We start from the raw sequence: 20,593 nt of genomic DNA, 5'->3' as shown, positions 1-20,593 counted from the left end.
AGACTCACAGCTGTCATCGCTGCCAAAGGTGCTTCTACAAAGTATTGATTCAGGGGTGTGAATACTTAGGTAAATTAGATATATCTGTATTTCTTTTTATTTAATTTTTATTTAAATGGGGTATTTAGGTGTAGAAAAAATTAATATTGGATACACTTTTCAGGACTTAGCAGGAATTTACCATTAGGTTTAGCTCCATATCTCTTGGGTACACCAGCTCCTGCACCATAACCTTGAGATCAAATATAGCATTAATATGTCAACAGTTTAGAGGCGACTCCGGGATGCTGGCTTTCTAGGCAGAGTTCCTCTATCCAATGTCTGTTAATTTTGTCCATCTTAATCTTTTCTTTTATTGGCCAGTCTGAGATATGGCTCAAGGCCAGCATCCCGGAGTCGCATCTTCACTATTGACGTTGAGACTGGTGTTTTGTGGGTACTATTTAATGAAGCTGCCAGTTGAGGACTTGTAAGGCGTCTGTTTCTCAAACTAGACACTCTAATGTACGTGTCCTCTTGCTCAGTTGTCCCACTCTTTCTATTCTGGTTAAGGCCAGCTTGCGCTGTTCTGTGAAGGGAGTAGTACACAGCGTTGTACAAGATCTTCAGTTTCTTGGCAATTTCTCGCATGGAATAGCCTTCATTTCTCAGAACAAGAATAAACTGACGAGTTTAAGAAGAAAGTTATTTGATTCTGTTCATTTTAAGCCTATAATCAAACCCACAAATGCTGATGCTCCAGATACTCAACTAGTCTGAAGGTGGCCAGTTTTATTGCTTCTTTAATCAGGACAACAGTTCTCAGCTGTGCTAACATAATCACAAAAGGCTTTTCTAATGATCAATTAGCCTTTTAAAATGATAAACTTGGATTAGCTAACAAAACGTGCCATTGGAACACAGGAGTGTTGGTGGCTGATAATGGCCTCTGTTAGCATATGTAGATATTCCATAAAGAAAATTGTTTTTAAAATCAGCTGTTTCCAGCTACAATAGTCATTTTCAACATTAACAACGTGTACACTGTATTTCTGATCAATTTGATGTCATTTTCATGGACAATTTGTCTTTTCTTTCTTTGAAAAACAAGGTCATTTCAAAGTAACCCAAAACTTTTGAACAGTAGTGTATATAATAATATATAATACAATTTTATAATATATGCCACTAAGCAGACACTTTTATCCAAAGCGATTTACAGTAATGTGTGCATATATTTACTTATGGTTGGCTCAAGATTGTTCCATCTAAAACTCTGTGAAATATCTTTTCAATAACCAAAAATATCCTATTTTCAACAGTTTGAAGCTGATGTACAAAACAGAAAGTAAAAATAAATTTAAAAAACTTACCGGAAAGGGAAGCATAGAAGTATCGCTCATAAAAAGGATCTACCACTTATCAGACTTGCATTAAATGAGCATGACAGGTCTATAACTCGCATTTCTATCTGAAATCAGTTGGGTCGTACACTGGTTGGGACGCGTTGTTGATATTTACCTGGTTTGGGTGCCTTTGCCCCACCATTGGGATATCCATACCCTAGGCATCAGAAACAGACAAATGCTTATGTTTTTAGACGGTCATTACAACTGGTTTGATATCAAATGACCATAACTATAGAACAAAAAATGAATTAATACAACTGAGTAACTTTGCAGTCTTACCACTGGGTCTGGGACCATATTCATTGGGTACACCACCATAACCTGAAGTTATCCCCACAGGAAGAATCAATTCAAAACTTTTTACTTAAAGATGATTGTGACAGATTTCAAACAAAATTGGGTCCTTGAATGACATGGTTCAACAACAACAAATCATAAGATTTAGGAAACTCCGCAAACAAAATTCTAGGGGGGACTTACTATTGGGTTTGGAGACTTGTATTACATATTTGAATAATCTAATGTTGAATGAAACAATCAAGGTCTTTTTTTGTAAATGCTTTTTATGGTGTCTGATGGAGTATATTTACAATGTTGTTAATATTAAGATTGGATTTATTTATTGTGATTGTCCCGTCTTTCATTAATCCCTGGACTACATGCAGTTATTAAACCAGTTCTCATAGTGAACAGCCTCAATAGAAATGTCACTTAATAGCTGTGATTGTAGCACCAATGTAGGGGTTTACATTACCATTGGGTTTAGCTCCTTGTCCATTGGGTACACCAGCTCCAGCACTATAACCTAGAAACCAGACAAATGTTAACTCAAAGCAAACGGTTGTTGTGTGACGTGACCTCTGAAAACACAATACTGATATAATATGATAAAACACTAACGATCAATTGACAAACAGAGTTGTTTTGGTTGGACTTACCATTGGGTTTGGCACCTTGTCCATTTGGCACATCAGCTCCAGCACCATAGCCTATAAATAACACAGTTGTCACAACAAAAACAACTAGAAAAGGACATTTCCTAAAAAAAAAGAAAATGTGTGTGCTTGCATTGTTGTGAAATAGTAGTAGTGGTAGTGACTCCAGTAGTAATGTTAGTATTTAGCAATGGTAGTAATAGGGCTGTTATAGGCTTATGGGTTAGTTGTGTGGTGAGCTGTCGTGTGGAGTTACTATAGTAGGCTAGAGGGAGTACTATGGGTGTGTTTGTAAATTCACTCTGGAGTGTCAGTGTGCTCAGAGTGGCCTCTGGGCATTCATAAATTCAGAGCGTTGTCAGATTGTCTGTAAATTCAGAGCGTTCCGCTCTCAGAGCATTTAGAGCGCACACTGGACACTGGCCGAGGAGTAGGATTGTTGATTTTTCAACATTTTGAAAGTTCTGTAGCAGTGATCTCAGTTTAGAACGCCTGCATTCTGCCATTGAAGTGGGAATACAACAAGCTTTATAGATTAGAATTTATGAATGGTAGCATAAAGATGTGTTAGAGCAATCTAAGTTGGGTCAGTCTGCATATCTCAACGTTGGTTCGGTGTTTGTAGCTTAAACGGATCAAGAGCAGTGGCGAATTCAAAATGTGCCTTTCTGTAGACTATGGATGCACATTTAAAATAGTGCAAATTTAAAATAGTTATAGTACAAAAAGTACAAATAGTATCAACAATCTTTAGACAAGCAGTTGAATCAGTCAGCACGTCAGCATTGGTTTGGTGTTTGTAACATAAATGGTTCAAGAAAGGTGTCGGATCCAATTTGACCATTGAAGTCTACGGAGCATTTATTGAAAATATAAAATGGTTCGGGTTAAAAGTACAAATAGTATCAACAATCTTTTTTTTTACAAGCAATTGTACATGTCAAGTTCAGTCAATCTGTACATGTCAACGTTCGGTGTTTGTAACTTTAACGGTTCAAGAGCAGTGCGGAAATGCAAAATGTGCCAATGGAGCTTTTATGTAAATGTAGAATGTTAGTGCAAAAAGTATAAATATATTCAAAAAGCTTTTTAAAACCAATGTTAGTTGAGTTAGTCTACACATTTCAACGTTAGTGTGGTGTTTGTAGAATAAACGGTTGAGAAGTGGCGAATCCAAATACTTCCCATTAAAGCCTATAGACCTTTTATACAAATGTAAAATGGTTATAGTTCAAATTATAAATAGTAACAAAAAGCTGTATAAGCAATCTAGGTTTAGTCAGTCTGCACATTTCAACATTGGTTTGATGTTGATAGCTTAAACAGTTCAATAGTAGATGCGTCTCCATTTTTGTATTTTTTTTTGTTTACCATTCAAGTCTATGGCCATTGAAATGCATTGGGATTTGTGCAAATATGGTTGTAGTGTGAAAAGTAATTAGTATCATTTTATAGTTGTTTTGGTATTAGTAGCTTTGATGGTTTTGGTGCTACAGGTAGCAGCGGAAGGTGAATAATAAATGTCAGATTTCAGCTGTTCTTGCTTTCAGCAAGCACACCTAATTATAATATACTGCTAATTCAACATGAATCATCTAGAATGAACAGAAACAGAGCCAAGGCGGTTTACCATTGGCTTAGCACCATTTCCATTGGGCACAGCAGCACCATGTTTCCCTGACTGAACCTCCAAGCATAAGATAATCCTAAAATACTTGGTTTAACACAAAATTAGCATACCAAGAAAAAAAGAGATTTACCTTTGTTTTTTTTAGCACCATTTCCATTTGGCACAGTTGCAGGAGCACCGTAACCTAGAGATCAGACAGATTCAAACCAATGTTCATGGTTGTACCACTTAGGCCAGGGGTTCTCAAAGTGCCCTCAGAACAGACCACAGGGATGCTGGCCCATGTTGACTCCAATGCGTCCCACAATTGTGTCAAGTTGGCTGGATGTCCTTTGGGTGGTGGACCATTTTTTTATACACACGGGAAACTGTTGAGCGTGAAAACCCAGCAGCGTTGCAGTTCTTGACACATGGCACCTACTACCATACCACGTTCAAAGGCACTTAAGCCTTTGGTTTTGCCCATCCACCCTGTGAATGGCAGACACATATAATCCATGCCTCAATTGTCTCAAGGCTTAAAAACATGTCTTTAAACCTATCTCCATCCCTTCATCTACATTGATTGAAGTGGATTTAACAAGGGACATCAATAAGGGATCATAGCTTTCACCTGGATTCACCTGGTCAGTCTATGTCATGGAAAGAGCAGGTGTCCTTAATGTTTTGTACATTTTTTACATTTTATTTTTTAATGAATATTACTCAGAACATATTAAACTAATTTTGGCACAGGGGTCCTTGGAATACGTTTAGAAGGTGTAATACAATGTAATATTATTAATCTACTATTTATGTTCTTAACCTGGGGCAACATGGGTCTGGGAGGCTCACAGGGATATTGGCATCCACAGTACTCCACCAATTGTAACTTTAACTCAACACTTCTTGTACTCACCAAAAACATACATAAATGCACTGTAATTTAAGCTTTAAAAAGGCAAAGTTCTCTCTCTACAGAAATTATCCCTGTATGATGCATAGTTTTGATGTCTCCACTATTATTCTAAAATGTAGAAAATAGTAAAAATAAAGAAAAACCCTGGAATGAGTAGGTGTGTCCAAACTTAACTGGAACTGTATGTATCTACTGTATTTTAGTCAAGGCCATCCTATTAAAATATTGCTGCACATATACTATTCTATCCACGTATACAACATATATAGTACATATTCTATCCACATTCTGTCCTAATTGTCTACACATCCCATCACATATATACAAAAGTATGGGAACACCCCTTTAAATTAGTGGATTCGGCTACTTCAGCAATACCCGATGCTAACAGATGTATAAAATCGAGCACACCACCATGCAATCTCCATAGACAAACATTGGCAGTAGAATGGCCTTACTGAAGAAATCAGTGACATTTCACATGGCACCATCCCTATGGTGAAGCATGGTGGTGGCAGCATGGTGGAGGCCAGGATCAAGGGAAAGATGAACGTAGCAAAGTACAGAGATCCTTGATGAAAACCTGCTCCAGAACGCTCAGCACCTCAGACTGGGGTGAAGCCCATCCAACCTGACAGAGCTTGAGAGGATCTGCAGAGAAGAATGGGAGAAACTCCCCAAATACAGGTGTGCCAAGCTTGTAGCGTCATACCCAAGAAGACTCGAGGCAGTAAACGCTGCCAAAGTTGCTTCAACAAAGTACTGAGTACAAAGTACATAAGTCTGAATACTTATGTAAATGTGAAATGTTTTTTTACGCACATTTTACAAGAAAAGTCTGAAAACATGTTTTTGCTTTGTCTATATGGGGTATTGTGTGTAGATTGATGAGGGGGAAAAACTATTTAAACCATTTTCGAATAAGGCTGTAATGTGGAAAAAGTTATGCGGTCTGAATACTTTCCAAATGCACTATATATACACTGCTCAAAAAAATAAAGGGAACACTTAAACAACACAATGTAACTCCAAGTCAATCACACTTCTGTGAAATCAAACTGTCCACTTAGGAAGCAACACTGATAGACAATAAATTTCACATGCTGTTGTGCAAATGGAATAGACAACAGGTGGAAATTATAGGCAATTAGCAAGACAACCCCAAAAACGGAGTGGTTCTGCAGGTGGTGACCACAGACCACTTCTCAGTTCCTATGCTTCCTGGCTGATGTTTTGGTCACTTTTGAATGCTGGCGGTGCTTTCACTCTAGTGGTAGCATGAGACAGAGTCTACAACCCACACAAGTGGCTCAGGTAGTGCAGCTCATCCAGGATGGCACATCAATGCGAGCTGTGGCAAGAAGGTTTGCTGTGTCTGTCAGCGTAGTGTCCAGAGCATGGAGCATGTACAGGCCAGTACATCAGGAGATGTGGAGGAGGCCGTAGGAGGGCAACAACCCAGCAGCAGGACCGCTACCTCCATCTTTGCGCAAGGAGGAGCAGGAGGAGCACTGCCAGAGCTCTGAAAAATGACCTCCAGCAGACCACAAATGTGCATGTGTCTGCTCAAACGGTCAGAAACAGACTCCATGAGGGTGGTATGAGGGCCCAACGTCCACCGGTGGGGGTTGTGCTTACAGCCCAACACTGTGCAGGACGTTTGGCATTTGCCAGAGAACACCAAGATTGGCAAATTCGCCACTGGCGCCCTGTGCTCTTCAGAGATGAAAGCAGGTTCACACTGAGCACGTGACAGAGTCTGGAGACGCCGTGGAGAACGTTCTGCTGCATGCAACATCCTCCAGCATGACCGGTTTGGCGTTGGGTCAGTCATGGTGTGGGGTGGCATTTCTTTGGGGGCCGCACAGCCCTCCATGTGCTCGCCAGAGGTAGCCTGACTGCCATTAGGTACCGAGATGAGATCCTCAGGCCCCTTGTGAGACCATATGCTGGTGTGATTGGCCCTGGGTTCCTCCTAATGCAAGACAATGCTAGACCTCATGAGGCTGGAGTGTGTCAGCAGTTCCTGCAAGAGGAAGGCATTTGATGCTATGGACTGGCCCGCAGACCTGAATCCAATTGAGCACATCTGGGACATCATGTCTCGCTCCATCCACCAATGCCACGCTGCACCACAGACTGTCCAGGAGTTGGCGGATGCTTTAGTCCAGGTCTGGGAGGAGATCCCTCAGGAGACCATCTGCCACCTCATCAGGAGCATGCCAAGGCGTTGTAGGGAGGTCATACAGGCACGTGGAGGCCACACACACTACTGAGCCTCATTTTTACTTGTTTTAAGGACATTACATCAAAGTTGGATCAGCCTGTAGTGTGGTTTTCCACTTTAATTTTGAGTGTGACTCCAAATCCAGACCTCCATGGGTTGATAAATTTGGTTTCCATTGATCATTTTTGTGTGATTTTGTTGTCAGCACATTCAACTATGTAAAGGAAAAAGTATTTCATAAGAATATTTCATTCATTCAGATCTAGGATGTGTTATTTTAGTGTTCCCTTTATTTTTTTGAGCAGTGTATATAGTAACAGTCAAAAGTTTGGACACACCTACTCATTCAAGGGTTTTTGTTGTTTTTTAAAACTATTTTCTAATAGTGAAGACATCAAAACTATGAAATAATGTAGTAACCAAAAAAATCAAATCAAAATATATTTTATATATTTGAGATTCCTCAAAGTAGCCAACCTTTTCAGCTTTGCACACTCAACCTGGCATTCTCTCAACCTGTCGGGAGCTTCGTGAAATGGGTTTCCATGGCCAAGCAGCCGCAAACAAGCCTAAGATCACCATGTGCAATGCCAAGGGTCGGCTGGAGTGGTGTAAAGCTCGCCACCATTGGACTTTGGAGCAGTCGAAACTCGATCCAACGGACAAATCTGGGGTTGGTGGATTCCAGGTGAATGCTACCTAGTGCGAACTATAAAGTTTGGTGGAGGAGGAACAATGGTTTGGGGCTGTTTTTCATGGTTCGGGCTTGGCCCCTTAGTTCCAGTGAAGGGAAATATAAACGCTACAGCATACAATGACATTCTAGACTATTCTGATCTTCCAACTTTTGTGGCAACAGTTTGGGAAAGACACTTTCCTGTTTCAGCAAGACAATGCCGCCGTGCACAAAGCGAGGTCCATACAGAAATGGTTGGTTGAGATCGACATGGAATAACGTGAATGGCCTGCACAGAGCCCTGACCTCAACCCCATCAAACACCTTTGGGATTAATTGGACCACCGACTACGAGCCAGGCCTTATAGCCCAACATCAGTGCCTGACCTCACTAATGCTCTTTTGGCTGAATGGAAGCAAGTCCCCAGAGTAATGTTCCAACATCTAGTAGAAACCCTTCACAGAAGAGTGGAGGCTGTAATAGCAGCAAAGGGGGACCAACTTTATATTAATGCCCACAATTTTGGAATAAGATGTTCGACGAGCAGGTGTCCATATACTTTTGGTCAGGTAATGTATTTAACTCACCTTAGAAGTGTTTACTTTGCAGGCTGACTAGCATCTATAGAGTTGCAATGTCCCATAAATGTAATGTCCAAATCAAGTTTAAGAATGTACAATACATGTGTTGCAGAGACATAATTCAAATGAAAGGCAACAGCTAATCATTGACAGATTGACAAATTGTAATTTTGATTCCCATGATTCGATGTACCGCGATTGATCCAAACCCAAACTTCCACACTGTGGCGAAGTGAGAAATGTGATCCTTCAAATAGTCAAAAATTATGTGTATAGCCTTACTGAATATCTTAAAACATACTAACTTGGTAAAACACAAAATGTACACAAAGAAAAAGGGAGATTTACCATTGGGTTTAACACCTTGTCCATTGGGACCGCCGTAACCTACAGAGAGAATCACAAATGGTGTGAATAAACAAAACACTTTTCATATCAACAGCTGAGGAAGACTTATTCAAACACAATGCTAAGCTTACCCTGCGTGGGTCTTTTTTGGCCTCCTCCATTAGAGAATCCAGCCGAGAGGCCACCACCCAGGCCAAGACCAGCCCTGGCATAGGCACCATTTGGCCTGTAGCCTGGTTAGACAACGGACAAGGGTCAAAAGTATACAAGGATATACTATAATATTCCAAATGATTAGTTACAACAAAAAAAAATGTAAATAGCTCAGATAGTTTTGTATTGACTCACCATTCATTGGCTGTGAGCCATATCCATTACCGCCATACCCATTGCTGCCATACACTGGAAACACAAATGACAACATTAATAGTTAGTTAAAACAAGCATCTATGAAAAGTGATTTCATATACCCATACACAATTTTCAGTTTCCCACTTACCTCCCCTCCTGTTTGTAGCTAGTTGAGGTACCCCCAGACCCTTTCGAGTCCCCACTCCAAGAGAAGCACCTGGTACCAAAACAAGAACAAAGGAGCAAATATGTGGTCATTGTGATAAATTATAGATTATTATGCTATAAAGAAATGGTGGGTGGCTAGAGAACACAGTACTTTACCTGCACCAAAAGGTGGTCGGCCGTATCCTTTCATGGGTCCTTTCATGCCAGCTGTGAAACACGTACAATACACAAAACAACATGATGTGACCCAACTCAAACTCCTCCACCATTAAACGCACACAGACATGCAGAAGTCACCTCGGAAAAGATGAGGAAAGCTACAAGCTACAAGCTAACAAGACTAGCATCCAGTGCTAGTGTAAACTCATTAATTTAGTCATGCTGAATGAATATTGGCAATATATAGGCGGGTTGACAACGTCACGAAAACGATTACACTCGCTTCAATGGGGCAAAAGGCTGTGTGTTGTTGTGATTCTGATGGCCAGATAGTTAGCAACAATGACAATAAACTGCCATGTGGGGAATCGTAAGTGGCTTGTTTCAGGTAGCTTAACCTTGTTCTTGATACCATGTCTTGTTTTGAGGTGTTTTGACTCTTTTCATGTCCATGCTAATATTACTTAAATTCGCTAGCTAACCGACAACTAACAATGTATTTGAGAAACATTGTGCAAATGTATTTATGCTTCCCATTAAACATTGGGGACAAAATATAGCTGACCTGCTGTCAACAATCTAAGCCAACCCAGTCTGTTTTACCGCATAGTTGCGCAAGTATCGGTTTTTGATGCTAAACAACCAACCCATCCATATGCCAATTTTAGTTGTACAGACTCTGAAGTACAACACATAAGTACAACACACACACCATTTGGATTCGGAACACCATGTCCATTGGGTGCACCAGCTCCAGCTCCTTGACCTAGAGGTTTCAGGTAAATGACACCACACAATTTATTCTTATAAATTGATATTTAAACAATATTATAAAATTCTATTGATATTTAAACACACTTTAGAAAATTAATTTAGGCGTACCAGTGTGCTTAGCTCCTTGTCCGTTGGGCACAGCAGCTGGAGCAGCACCGTAACCTATAAATAAATTATTAAAAGTAACGGAACCCGGAACAATCGTTCATAGACGGTTTGGGAACAAGTAATCATTTTCAGTCTCAATGAAAATATACTTGGCAATGGCATCATTATGAGCTTTGATTGCGGCACCAATATAAGAGTTTACTATACCATTGTGTTTAGCTCCTTGTCCATTGCCATTAGGCACACCGGCACCATAACCTGGAAATAACACAGTTGTCACAACAAAACAATTATTACATACTGCAAATTCACCATGAATGATATGGACAGAAACAAAGCCAAGGAGGTTTACCATTGGCCTTAGCACCATTTCCATTAGGCACAGCTGCAGGAGCACCATAACCTAGAGATAAGGCAAATGTTAATTCAAATAAACCAAATGGTACTTGTGCCACTTACTGAACCTCTGAATACCAATATAATTACTAAAACACTAAAGTGATACTCAAGGGGAAAAAATGATTTACCTTTTGATTTTTGACCATTTCCATTGGGTACAGCAGCTGGAGCTCTATAGCCTGCAACAGGGATGTCAGTGTTACAGAGAAAGCATGATTATACCAGATAAACAAATACATCTGATATGGTAGTAGTACAGATAAGGGGATCCTTTTACCATTGTGTTTAGCATAACCTAGAGATCAGACAGCTGTTAACTCGAACTGTTAACAGCAGTTAACAACAGCTGTTAACTCGAACCACATGGTAGTTGTGTCACTTACTGAACCTCTGAAAACCTAATACCTATATAATTACTAAAACACACAATTGACACTCAAAGGAAAAAAAGACGTGATTTACCTTTTGACCTTTGACCATAGGGTACAGCAGCTGGAGCACCATATCCTTCAACAGGGATGTCAAAGTGTTACAGAAAATGCATGATTGTACCAGACCTCAACAAATAAATCCGATATGACAGTGCAGATAAGTGGGTAATTTACCATTGGGTTTAGCACCATTTCCATTAGGCACAGCTGCAGGAGCACCATAATTACCTAGAGATCAGACAGGTTAAAACCAATAGTCAAAGTTGTATCACTTACTGAATCTCTGAAAAAGTACTAATGCAGACTACTTGCTTAAGCACAACAACAAAAATCGGCATGAAAGAAAAAAGGAAGATTAACCATTGAGTTTAGCACCATTTCCATTGGACATAGCTGCAGGAGCACCATAACCTATAGGAATCAAACAAACATTGCATGTAGATTAAATCGCTGCACTCCACAGGTGTAAACCCTCCATATGTCATTTAGCTATTGAATAAACTCAACTCTCATGGAACAACGTGTCACACCCCACCAACCCTACTGTACATACACTGATGAGGTGTCATCAATTCAACACCAACCAAAACATGTTTTCCGACTGTAGTATTGTGCAAGAAACATAATGTAAACAGAGAAACACAGTGCAAAGTGAGTAATTACCATTGGGTTTGGCACCGTTTCCATTGGGCACTCCGGCTCCAGCACTGTAACCTAAACACCCAGGTGTTACCAACATATACTGTATAACATATGAAAATTATGAACACATAAAAGGTTGGCATTGGCTTTGCAGGTATAAAAGGTTATACATGGCGTTATGGTTCGTTCCACCAAATTAGTATTATTGGCGTAGCATACCCTAAAAAAAGGTTTTATTTCACCTAATTTTAACATGATCATAAAGAGCACATGTACAACTTAATAAAAAACACGTTGTCCCATTTCAAGAGGTTAAATGAAAACATGACTATTGTAAGTGTCTATTAAGTGCCAAATAAAGTAACAGGGTTGACCGTAACAGGGTTGACGATTTCATCTTAAAATCAGCCATAAATCCCCTTGTGACAGGGGGAATGGAAGCATGTTGGGTGCAACAGGGAGGGGCAATTGAATGCAAGCTTCACAAAAAATTAATAATTATAAAACATTTCTAGCCAATACTGTATATGGTTAACATCTTATGCTCGACCCGCTCAGTTTTCCACCACAAAACATCAGACAATGGCCCAAAAGAGTAGAACCAGCTGATCTGCTTTTACACTATGATTCAATGTTTATTTTTTATATATATATTTAAAAAGGAATCGTGTCACCGTATCCTGAGGGGGAAGAGGCATTGTCGTGCACTCTTCACAACTGTGTTGGTGTGATTGGACCATGATAGATCCTTAGTGATGTAGACACCGAGGAACTTGACGCTCTTGACCCGCTACACTACAGCCCCGTAGATGTAAATGTGGGTTGTTCAGCACTCCGTTTCCTGTAGTCCAAGATAAGCTCCTTTGTATCGCCCATATTGAGGGAGAGGTTGTTGTCCTGGCACCACTGCCAGATCTCGGACCTCCTCCCTATAGGCTGTCTCGTCGTCGTCGGTGATCAGCCCTACCACCGGCGAGTCGTCGGCAAACTTAATGATGGTGTTGTAGTCGTGTGCGGCCACACATTCATGGGTACAAGAAGGGACTGAGCACGCACCCCTGAGACGCCCCACGTGTTGAGGATCAGCATGGCAGATGTGTTATTGCCTACTCTCACCACCTGAGGGCGGCTCGTCAGGAAGTCCAGGATCCAGTTGCAGAGGGAGGTGTTCGGTCCCAGGGTCCTTAGCTTAGTGATGACCTTGAATGGGCACTATGGTGTTGAACGTGGAGCTGTAGTCAATGAACAATATTCTCACGTAGGTGTTCCTTTTGTCCAGGTGGGAAAGAGCAGTGTGGAGTGCAATAGCGATTGAGTCATCTATGGATCTGTTGGGGAGGTATGCGAATTGGAGGGGGTCCAGGGTGTCTAGGATGATGGTGTTAATGTGAGCCATGGGCAGCCTTTCAAAGCACTTCATGGCTACAGATGTGAGTGCTGCGGGACGGTAGTCATTCAGATAGGTTACGTTGGTGTTCTTAGGCACTTGAAATGAGGGACAGACATTTCATGTGATTAGATGAATCACTAATCACATTAAATAAATAATAATCTTCAGAAAGCACTGTCAAAGCAACAAAATAACGAGGGCTTTACAATGATGAGAATTGGGAGACATTTTGGGGTTGTGGGTTCAAATCTTCAGAGATTTGAACCCACAAGGCCTTTAGGCCTTTAGCAAGTCTTTATTCATATGCAAAATCTGATGTATTTCATGTTTCCATGTGGTATACAGTATATTAATGGGCATTTCCTTTAATATTCAATATATTCAATACTTAAAATTTCAAAGGGACGCAAAAGGTATTCGTTTGTTGGAACGACCCTTATGCTGATTTGACCACGTTTACAAGACAATGATTAGGACATGACACCTACTGGTCAATAGTCAAGCATTCAAGTTGTTGATATACAGTAGGATATAAACTCTTAGGCTGCGTTTACACAAGCAGCCCATTCTGATCTTTTGCCCAATTATTGGCAAAACGCTGATCTAATTGGTCAAAAGACCAATTAGTAGTAAAGAAATATCATAAATGTGTGCCTTAAAAAACACACACAAAATAGGGTGGATTTACCATTGGGTTTAGCCCCCTGTCCATTGGGCAGTCCACCTCAAGCACCATAAACTTCCATTGGGATCATACAGTGTTACACCAAACATGATTATACAACGTCGTTTCACAAACTCAACCCTCTCCGACAAAATAAAGCAGATTCACAATGGAGAAAAAAAGCATATACCATTAGGTTTAGCCCCCTGATCATTTGTTGCACCACTGGGCTCCCGAGTGATGCAGTGGTCTAAGGCACTGCATCTCAGTGCTAGAAGTGCCACTACAGGTTCAATCCCAGGCTGTATCACAACCGGCCATGATTGAAAGTCTCATAGGATGGCACACAATTGGCCCAGCGTCGTCCGGGTTAGGGATTGGCCGGGGTAGGCCATCGTTGTAAATAAGAATTTGTTCTAAACTGACTTGCCTAGTTAAATATCCTACAATTAGTATGGCAACTGTTATTACCATTAGACCTAGGTTTCAAATACTTGACAAATTGTTTCAAACACCTAGTTTGAGCTTGTCTGGCTTAATGCACCAATAGAAATGTCAAAAAATTGCACACCCTGCACTCCAGGCAGGCTCAAGAAAATGTTAAAAGTATTTGAAATGATTTGACCTAGGTCAGACTACCATACCAGTTATCACACATTTACCCGAATGCACATAATGTACAGACCAAGCAGCCCACAGCAACCTCTTCACACAACTTACCATTTCCCTTGTATCCATATCCATTGGATGGCATCAACATTCTTCCAACACCCCCACCATTTCCTGAAATGGGAAAATAAAAGGTTTTAAGATAAAGCGTAACGATCTCAAATAGCCTAAAGTTGAATTGAGTTGGGTCGAGGGCTACGTCCATCGGGCACAACAGCTGCCGGTGCCAGTCTATATCCTACAATCAGCAAAAATGTAAAAGGTGTCACATTTTGACAGTGATGTAATCTCACATTAACTAATCAACATGACATTTGGAGAAACTGATTGGCTACTTTCTAATGTCAAATATAAAAACTATGACATTCCTGTGTGAGTCTGGATTTTGCAGATCATTTAAGGGAAATGAGATCCATTGACACTAGGGGAAAACCCCTCAATACAGGGACTGTGTACAAGTAGTCAAATCTATTTTCTCACAGTGAGATGTCAAATTTAGACTGTCGCTGTCACCACAGCTTAGCTGCCTTTGATTTCAAGAAAGAGAACCACTGGAAAAGGAATATGTGTTTTTTTTTTGCACGATCACAAGAGAACTTGAGGGACACAGCAATGCACTTAAGAGTTTCATAGCAAGCATCACTCAGATGTTTGTCTTTCTACAGTTTGACATGATCGTTTGAAATGTGACAGGTAAACACCAGCATTTGCTAGAGATTTCTCTCTTCTTTGCCTTCTCTGTCTTCTTCATTCAGGCATGTGGACTGGACCGTTTCATGAAGTAGTACTAGCTCCATCTTACAACAAAATGACATGTAATTGTGTAGAAAATATTTTTAGTAATACTAATTACTATTTCGATACCACTTTACACACAGCAGTTCAAAGTGCTTTGCACACACACAAAAAAAAGAAAATATTACAATTTGTAAACGTACAATAAACACTTAAATGGGCAATCTGTCAAACAATAACTAGAGATTGGGGCGGCAGGGTAGCCTAGTGGCTAGAGCGTTGGACTAGTAACCGAAAGGTTGCAAATTCGAATCCCCGAGCTGACAAGGTACAAATCTGTTGTTCTGCCCCTGAACACTGTTCCTAGGCCGTCATTGAAAATAAGAATTTGTTCTTCACTGACTAGCTTAGTTAAATAAAGGTAAAATACAATTTAAATAGCATCACCCTGCCACTGATTTGGTAAATAGCTGAGGGATCGGGCTGGAGAAATTGAACCACTCTCAAACTCATGGCCAGAGCTTTGGATATAGGGTCTAACCATCCATGATATCAAGATTATAGTTTTAACCATGTTTTAAGGCTTTACAGTGTTTGTTTACGTTCACAATGTTCACAAACAAAGGAGTAAAACAAGCTCATATTTTGAGTTCTGATGGGGAATGACAGTTGACCTAAGCTCATGAGGCAATTATAAGTTATATTCTTCAAGAATCAATGGGTGTATATATATATATATATACCCATTATATAAACAAACAGGTGAAGACAACATACAGTAAAACTATCAACAAGTAAAATATAAAGATAAAAGGTTAGATAAAACCCACACCAAGTAATCACTACTGTATACTATATTCACTGTGTACATGCCAATCAATTAAAAGCCATCGATTAAAAGTTTGAAAATAGATTTAAAAGAAGACGGACTTTGCCCGTTTAACACCCTTCTTGCAATCATAGGAAATAATGAACAAAAGTAAGAAGGCCTATGCAAATGCCACCATCTTAAACTTAATTCATACTTTTGAAAAGATCTACAGTATCTGGCATCATTTAATTTTTTTTTTTACATTGAATGTTGTCTTGACTTTCAGAATAATATATTGCATAGAAACATACACTGCATGTGCCCAGCATAATATTTTTTAAATGAATCTCCAGCACCAAAAGGAACACCTATGTGAGAATGCTATTCATTGACAATTGTCTACTAAACACCCGCCCCCAGATGGTAAGGGTAGGTAACAACACATCCGCCATGCTGATCCTCAACACAGGGGCCACTCGGGGGTACGTGCTCAGTCCCCTCCTGTACTCCCTGTTCACTCACGACTGCACGGCTAGGCACGACTCCAACACCATCATTAAGTTTGCCAATGCCTCAACAATGGTTGGCCTGATCACTGACAATGACGAGACATCCTATAGGGAGGAGGTTAGAGACCTGGCCATGTGGTGCCAGGACAACAACCTCTCCCTCAACGTGATCAAGACAAAGGAGATGATTGTGGACTACAGGAAAAAGAGGACCGAGCACACCCCCATTCTCATCGACGGGGCTGCAGTGGAGCAGGTTGAGAGCTTCAAGTTCCTTGGTGTGCACATCACCAACAAACTAACATGGTCCAAGCACACCAAGTCGTGAAGAGGGCACGACAAAACCTATTCCCCCAGCTGCACCATCGAGAGCATGCTGACTGTTGCATCACTGCCTGGTATGGCAACTGCTCGGCCTCCGACCGCAAGACACTACAGAGGGTAGTCCGAACGGCCCAGTACATCACTGGGCCAAGCTTCCTGCCATCCAGGACCTCTATACCAGGCGGTGTCAGAGGAAGGCCTTTAAAATTGTCAAAGACTCTAGCCACCCTAGTCATTCTCTCTGCTACCGCACGGCAAGTGGTACCGGAGCACCAAGTCTAGGTCCAAGAGGCTTCTAAACAGCTTCTAACCCCAAGCCATAAGTCTCCTGAACACCTAATCAAATGGCTACCCAGACTATTTGCAATGCCCCCCTCTTTTACACCACTGCTACTCTGTTATCATCTATGCATAGTCACTTTAATAACTCTACCTACATGTACATATTATCTCAGCTAACCGGTGCCCACGTACATTGACTCTGTACTGGTACCCCCCTATATATAGTCTCGCTATTGTTATTTTACGGCTGCTCTTTAATTACTTGTTACTTTTATTTCTTATTCTTATCCGTATTTTTTAAAACTGCATTTTTGATTAGGGGCTCGTAAGTAAGCATTTCACTGTAAGGTCTACATCTGTTGTATTCGGCGCATGTGATTTGATTTGATATTGTTTGCAGACTCAAGCCGTATTTGAATCGTCATGCAGCATTACCACCCATCTCCAAGTGTTTCAATACCCATGTTACCACACCCCTTTTGTATGATAATCTAAATAGCGGTGCATCTCACATCAGATCTTAGAGGGCACAAAACCAGAATGTTTTATACATGTACTGTAGGTGTCTGGCTCCTTAAAAACCAATCCAGGTTTTTTTTTAAAAATGTAAATGGTACAAATGGTAATTAACTGCTCCAAGTGAAACTGACATGTTTGCCTTCAAACAAATGGAAAAGACCTTTACAACAGGCTCGGTTGAAGGTCGTATTTCGACCTAGATAACACGTGTAATGCCTTATAATATGGTCACAACACATAAAAAGACTTGTCAAGTATCTATAAACTCCTTGTGTTATCATCATCTTGATCCTCTAATGATCCTGAGTTTTATCAACCATTTAGAGTCTGCTGGAAAACTGCCTCATAGAAAGACGTTTTTTTTTTTTAAATGTGCTTTTTAAAAGTTGATGTGTGAGGTTTTATACAAGTGGTACTGTATGCCAAGTGTAATGTTGCATAAACATGCACAGTATAATGCCTTTTGAATGAACCATGTGTAGCAACAGGTCATTTACTTTACAGCTGTTTACTTGAACTGAACCACAGAAACCAACATGTCCACATCTTAAGAATTGTAATTGAGTGACACAAGTATACCCACACTGCAAATAGCCAAAAGGTAGTTATGTTTGACTTACACAAACATAAAACAGAGACAATCACCTCAGCGCCAACTGCTACTGAGCCACAGCATCATAACCTGCTGGCCACGTCTCGACGCTCATAACTCAAAAGCTGTGGGTCATGGAGCGTTGCACCTTCTCATAACAGACATGCCCGTGACAAACTACTGACTTCATGAAATTCTTCAAAGAAAGTTAAATTGTACACATTTACTGTAATAAAATCTATCAGCAATTGTATACTAATCTAAATGATCAAAATGCCACCATAAAAATGTAAGACTAGTGTAAACTAACTACACCATTTTCCGTGCATACTGACATCCAAGGTAATAAATCAATATTAAGCCCAATACAATATTTGCAAATGAAGGTGCAATTCAAGACTCAAAGAAAAGCCTCTGTGTTTAATAAATAAATAAAAAGGAATGTCTAAGAATGAAAAAGGTTGTAGAAGGATTTGTAACCAATTGCATTTCCTTAAGGTCAGATTGCCATCTGTGAGTATCTCTCTGAGGATTGTCAGTTTTTTATTTATTTTACCTTTATTTAACTAGGCAAGTCAGTTAAGAACAAATTCTTATTTTCAATGATGGCCTAGTGGGTTAACTGCCTGTTCAGGGGCAGAATGACAGATTTGTACCTTGTCAGCTTGGGGGTTTGAACTTGCAACCTTCTGGTTACTAGTCCAACGCTCTAACCTACCCTGCTGCCAGTAGGTTGGCATCATGTAGATACTTTTATCCAAAGCAACTTACAGAACTGGCAACATTAAGAGTGTCACATACTGTATGTGGCCCCTCCAGGAATTGAACCCACAACCCTGGTGTTACCAGCACTATACTCCAATCTACTTAGCCATCAAAACCACTGATACTTCTGAGAAATATGTGACAGAGCCTTTCTCTCTTTCCACAACTCTTCCACTTACCATTGTTCTTCAGGTGCGCACTATGCGCCAGCCAAAGGACCAGCAAAGTCTGTAGAAGTAGCCATCCCAACATGGTGGAGACACAACAGAATAAAAAAGCCAAAAGAGAGAGACACCAGCAGAAAAGGGAATGCAGCTGCTCTACTGTTGGCATATTCTGTGCATGTGAAGGCTTCATATACACTCTTGTTTCAGGTGCCCCTCCTCTCACCAGCTCTCTGGCTTTGGACGTTCCCATTTTGGAGATGCTCCTCCCTTTTCTAGGAAACACGACAGCCCCACAACCCAATTCCTTGGCCATGGTGTACACACACTTGGACAGTTAAAGTACATTAACACTTAGACTAAGATAAGGGGGTTCACCAAATAGGACAGTGACTGATGGGCTCCACATGGTGCATCACCAAGGTTGGATACATGGGAAAAAGAAGCCAACAGAGTGCACTTAAACCAAAGCAGTTGCTTAGCACTGACTTGTGGGCAATCAGCCTTAGTAAGCTTGTCTTAACAATGTTTACAATTGGACAAGACATGCAAGCTAAATTGGTCAACTGTACCTTTCTAAAAATGATATGCAGCCTTGCACCAATGAAAGACTTGCATCCCTTCAGTACAACTACAGGGAATATAACTTTTTTACAATAAGGAGCAATAACTACACACTCTACAACAAAGTTTAGTAATTCATTATTCACAGACAAAGGGTTGACTATACACCACTTTAAAAAAAATATTTTCAACATGGATCAGTCTAGACTCTCGTCTACAGGTAGGAACCTAAGGTGAAGACATTATTTTCACCTCTTAACGTAACCCAGTGAAAGACAAACTTCCAAACAGTTTACACTTTAAATAATTTCAAATCGACTAAAAAAAACATTCAGACAAGACAAGACTTACGCTCAAGTAAATAAAATATACATCTTAAAATATAGTATAAACACAGTCAGGTAAATCAATCAACTATGAAGGCATAAGTCACAGACAAGGTAAATATAAGCAAATAACACGCATCAATGACTCAGAAAACTGCACCCACATTTTAGGAAAACACAAATATGAAATTGTTATTATTATTAGTACACAGGCAGAATCGCCTATTGAGGACTTGAAAGAGACAGCATCTGATAGCATGATAATACATTTCATATAAGACGCATGGCGGGAGAAAAAAAAACATGGAAAGACAACTATCAAATTACCGAAGAACTGTAAAAACCTGACACACTTGCCTCTCCCTTTCATGGGAAGCTGTACTCTTTCCGCCTGGCTAGACCAGACGCTTAGGAAGGGTTAAACTACACAATTTCACTGGACCACTTTTTTGGGGGTCGTGGAGATGACATCACCAGAGAAGGTCGCTGCTTTAAACACAGATATTGCAGAACTCCTGGCGAAAGAGTCGGTCACAGTAGTTCCCCCAGAGGAGAGAAACAAG

The 20,593-nt window shown here is 40.4% G+C and overlaps 1 protein-coding gene across 9 annotated transcripts in view; it reads right to left on the bottom strand.

The window, feature by feature from the left end:
- The window catches only part of cmn (calymmin), a 74,599-nt gene extending 55,294 nt beyond the window's left edge, over positions 1 to 19,305 (bottom strand). For all 9 annotated transcript variants that reach the window (XM_042305171.1, XM_042305170.1, XM_042305177.1 and 6 more), the window contains exons 1-21: positions 19,156 to 19,305; positions 14,491 to 14,553; positions 11,738 to 11,788; positions 11,435 to 11,485; positions 11,249 to 11,302; positions 11,106 to 11,150; positions 10,772 to 10,822; positions 10,597 to 10,647; positions 10,452 to 10,502; positions 10,245 to 10,298; positions 10,075 to 10,128; positions 9,360 to 9,410; positions 9,184 to 9,252; positions 9,033 to 9,086; positions 8,816 to 8,917; positions 8,685 to 8,723; positions 4,084 to 4,137; positions 2,327 to 2,377; positions 2,143 to 2,193; positions 1,668 to 1,709; positions 1,501 to 1,542 (exon numbers count right to left, since the gene is read on the bottom strand). In XM_042305171.1, the coding sequence (XP_042161105.1) occupies positions 1,501 to 1,542; positions 1,668 to 1,709; positions 2,143 to 2,193; positions 2,327 to 2,377; positions 4,084 to 4,137; positions 8,685 to 8,723; positions 8,816 to 8,917; positions 9,033 to 9,086; positions 9,184 to 9,252; positions 9,360 to 9,410; positions 10,075 to 10,128; positions 10,245 to 10,298; positions 10,452 to 10,502; positions 10,597 to 10,647; positions 10,772 to 10,822; positions 11,106 to 11,150; positions 11,249 to 11,302; positions 11,435 to 11,485; positions 11,738 to 11,788; positions 14,491 to 14,553; positions 19,156 to 19,228 (1,153 nt within the window). In that variant the 5' untranslated portion in view covers positions 19,229 to 19,305. The remainder of the gene's footprint in view (positions 1 to 1,500; positions 1,543 to 1,667; positions 1,710 to 2,142; positions 2,194 to 2,326; positions 2,378 to 4,083; positions 4,138 to 8,684; positions 8,724 to 8,815; positions 8,918 to 9,032; positions 9,087 to 9,183; positions 9,253 to 9,359; positions 9,411 to 10,074; positions 10,129 to 10,244; positions 10,299 to 10,451; positions 10,503 to 10,596; positions 10,648 to 10,771; positions 10,823 to 11,105; positions 11,151 to 11,248; positions 11,303 to 11,434; positions 11,486 to 11,737; positions 11,789 to 14,490; positions 14,554 to 19,155) is intronic.
- Positions 19,306 to 20,593: the final 1,288 nt, after the last annotated feature.

The sequence above is a fragment of the Oncorhynchus tshawytscha genome, linkage group LG24 (genome assembly GCF_018296145.1).
Source record: "Oncorhynchus tshawytscha isolate Ot180627B linkage group LG24, Otsh_v2.0, whole genome shotgun sequence".
Taxonomy (NCBI): Eukaryota; Metazoa; Chordata; class Actinopteri; order Salmoniformes; family Salmonidae; genus Oncorhynchus; species Oncorhynchus tshawytscha.
The sequence above is the reverse complement of the archived record's forward strand: the minus strand, read 5'-3'. Positions and strand labels throughout refer to the sequence as shown.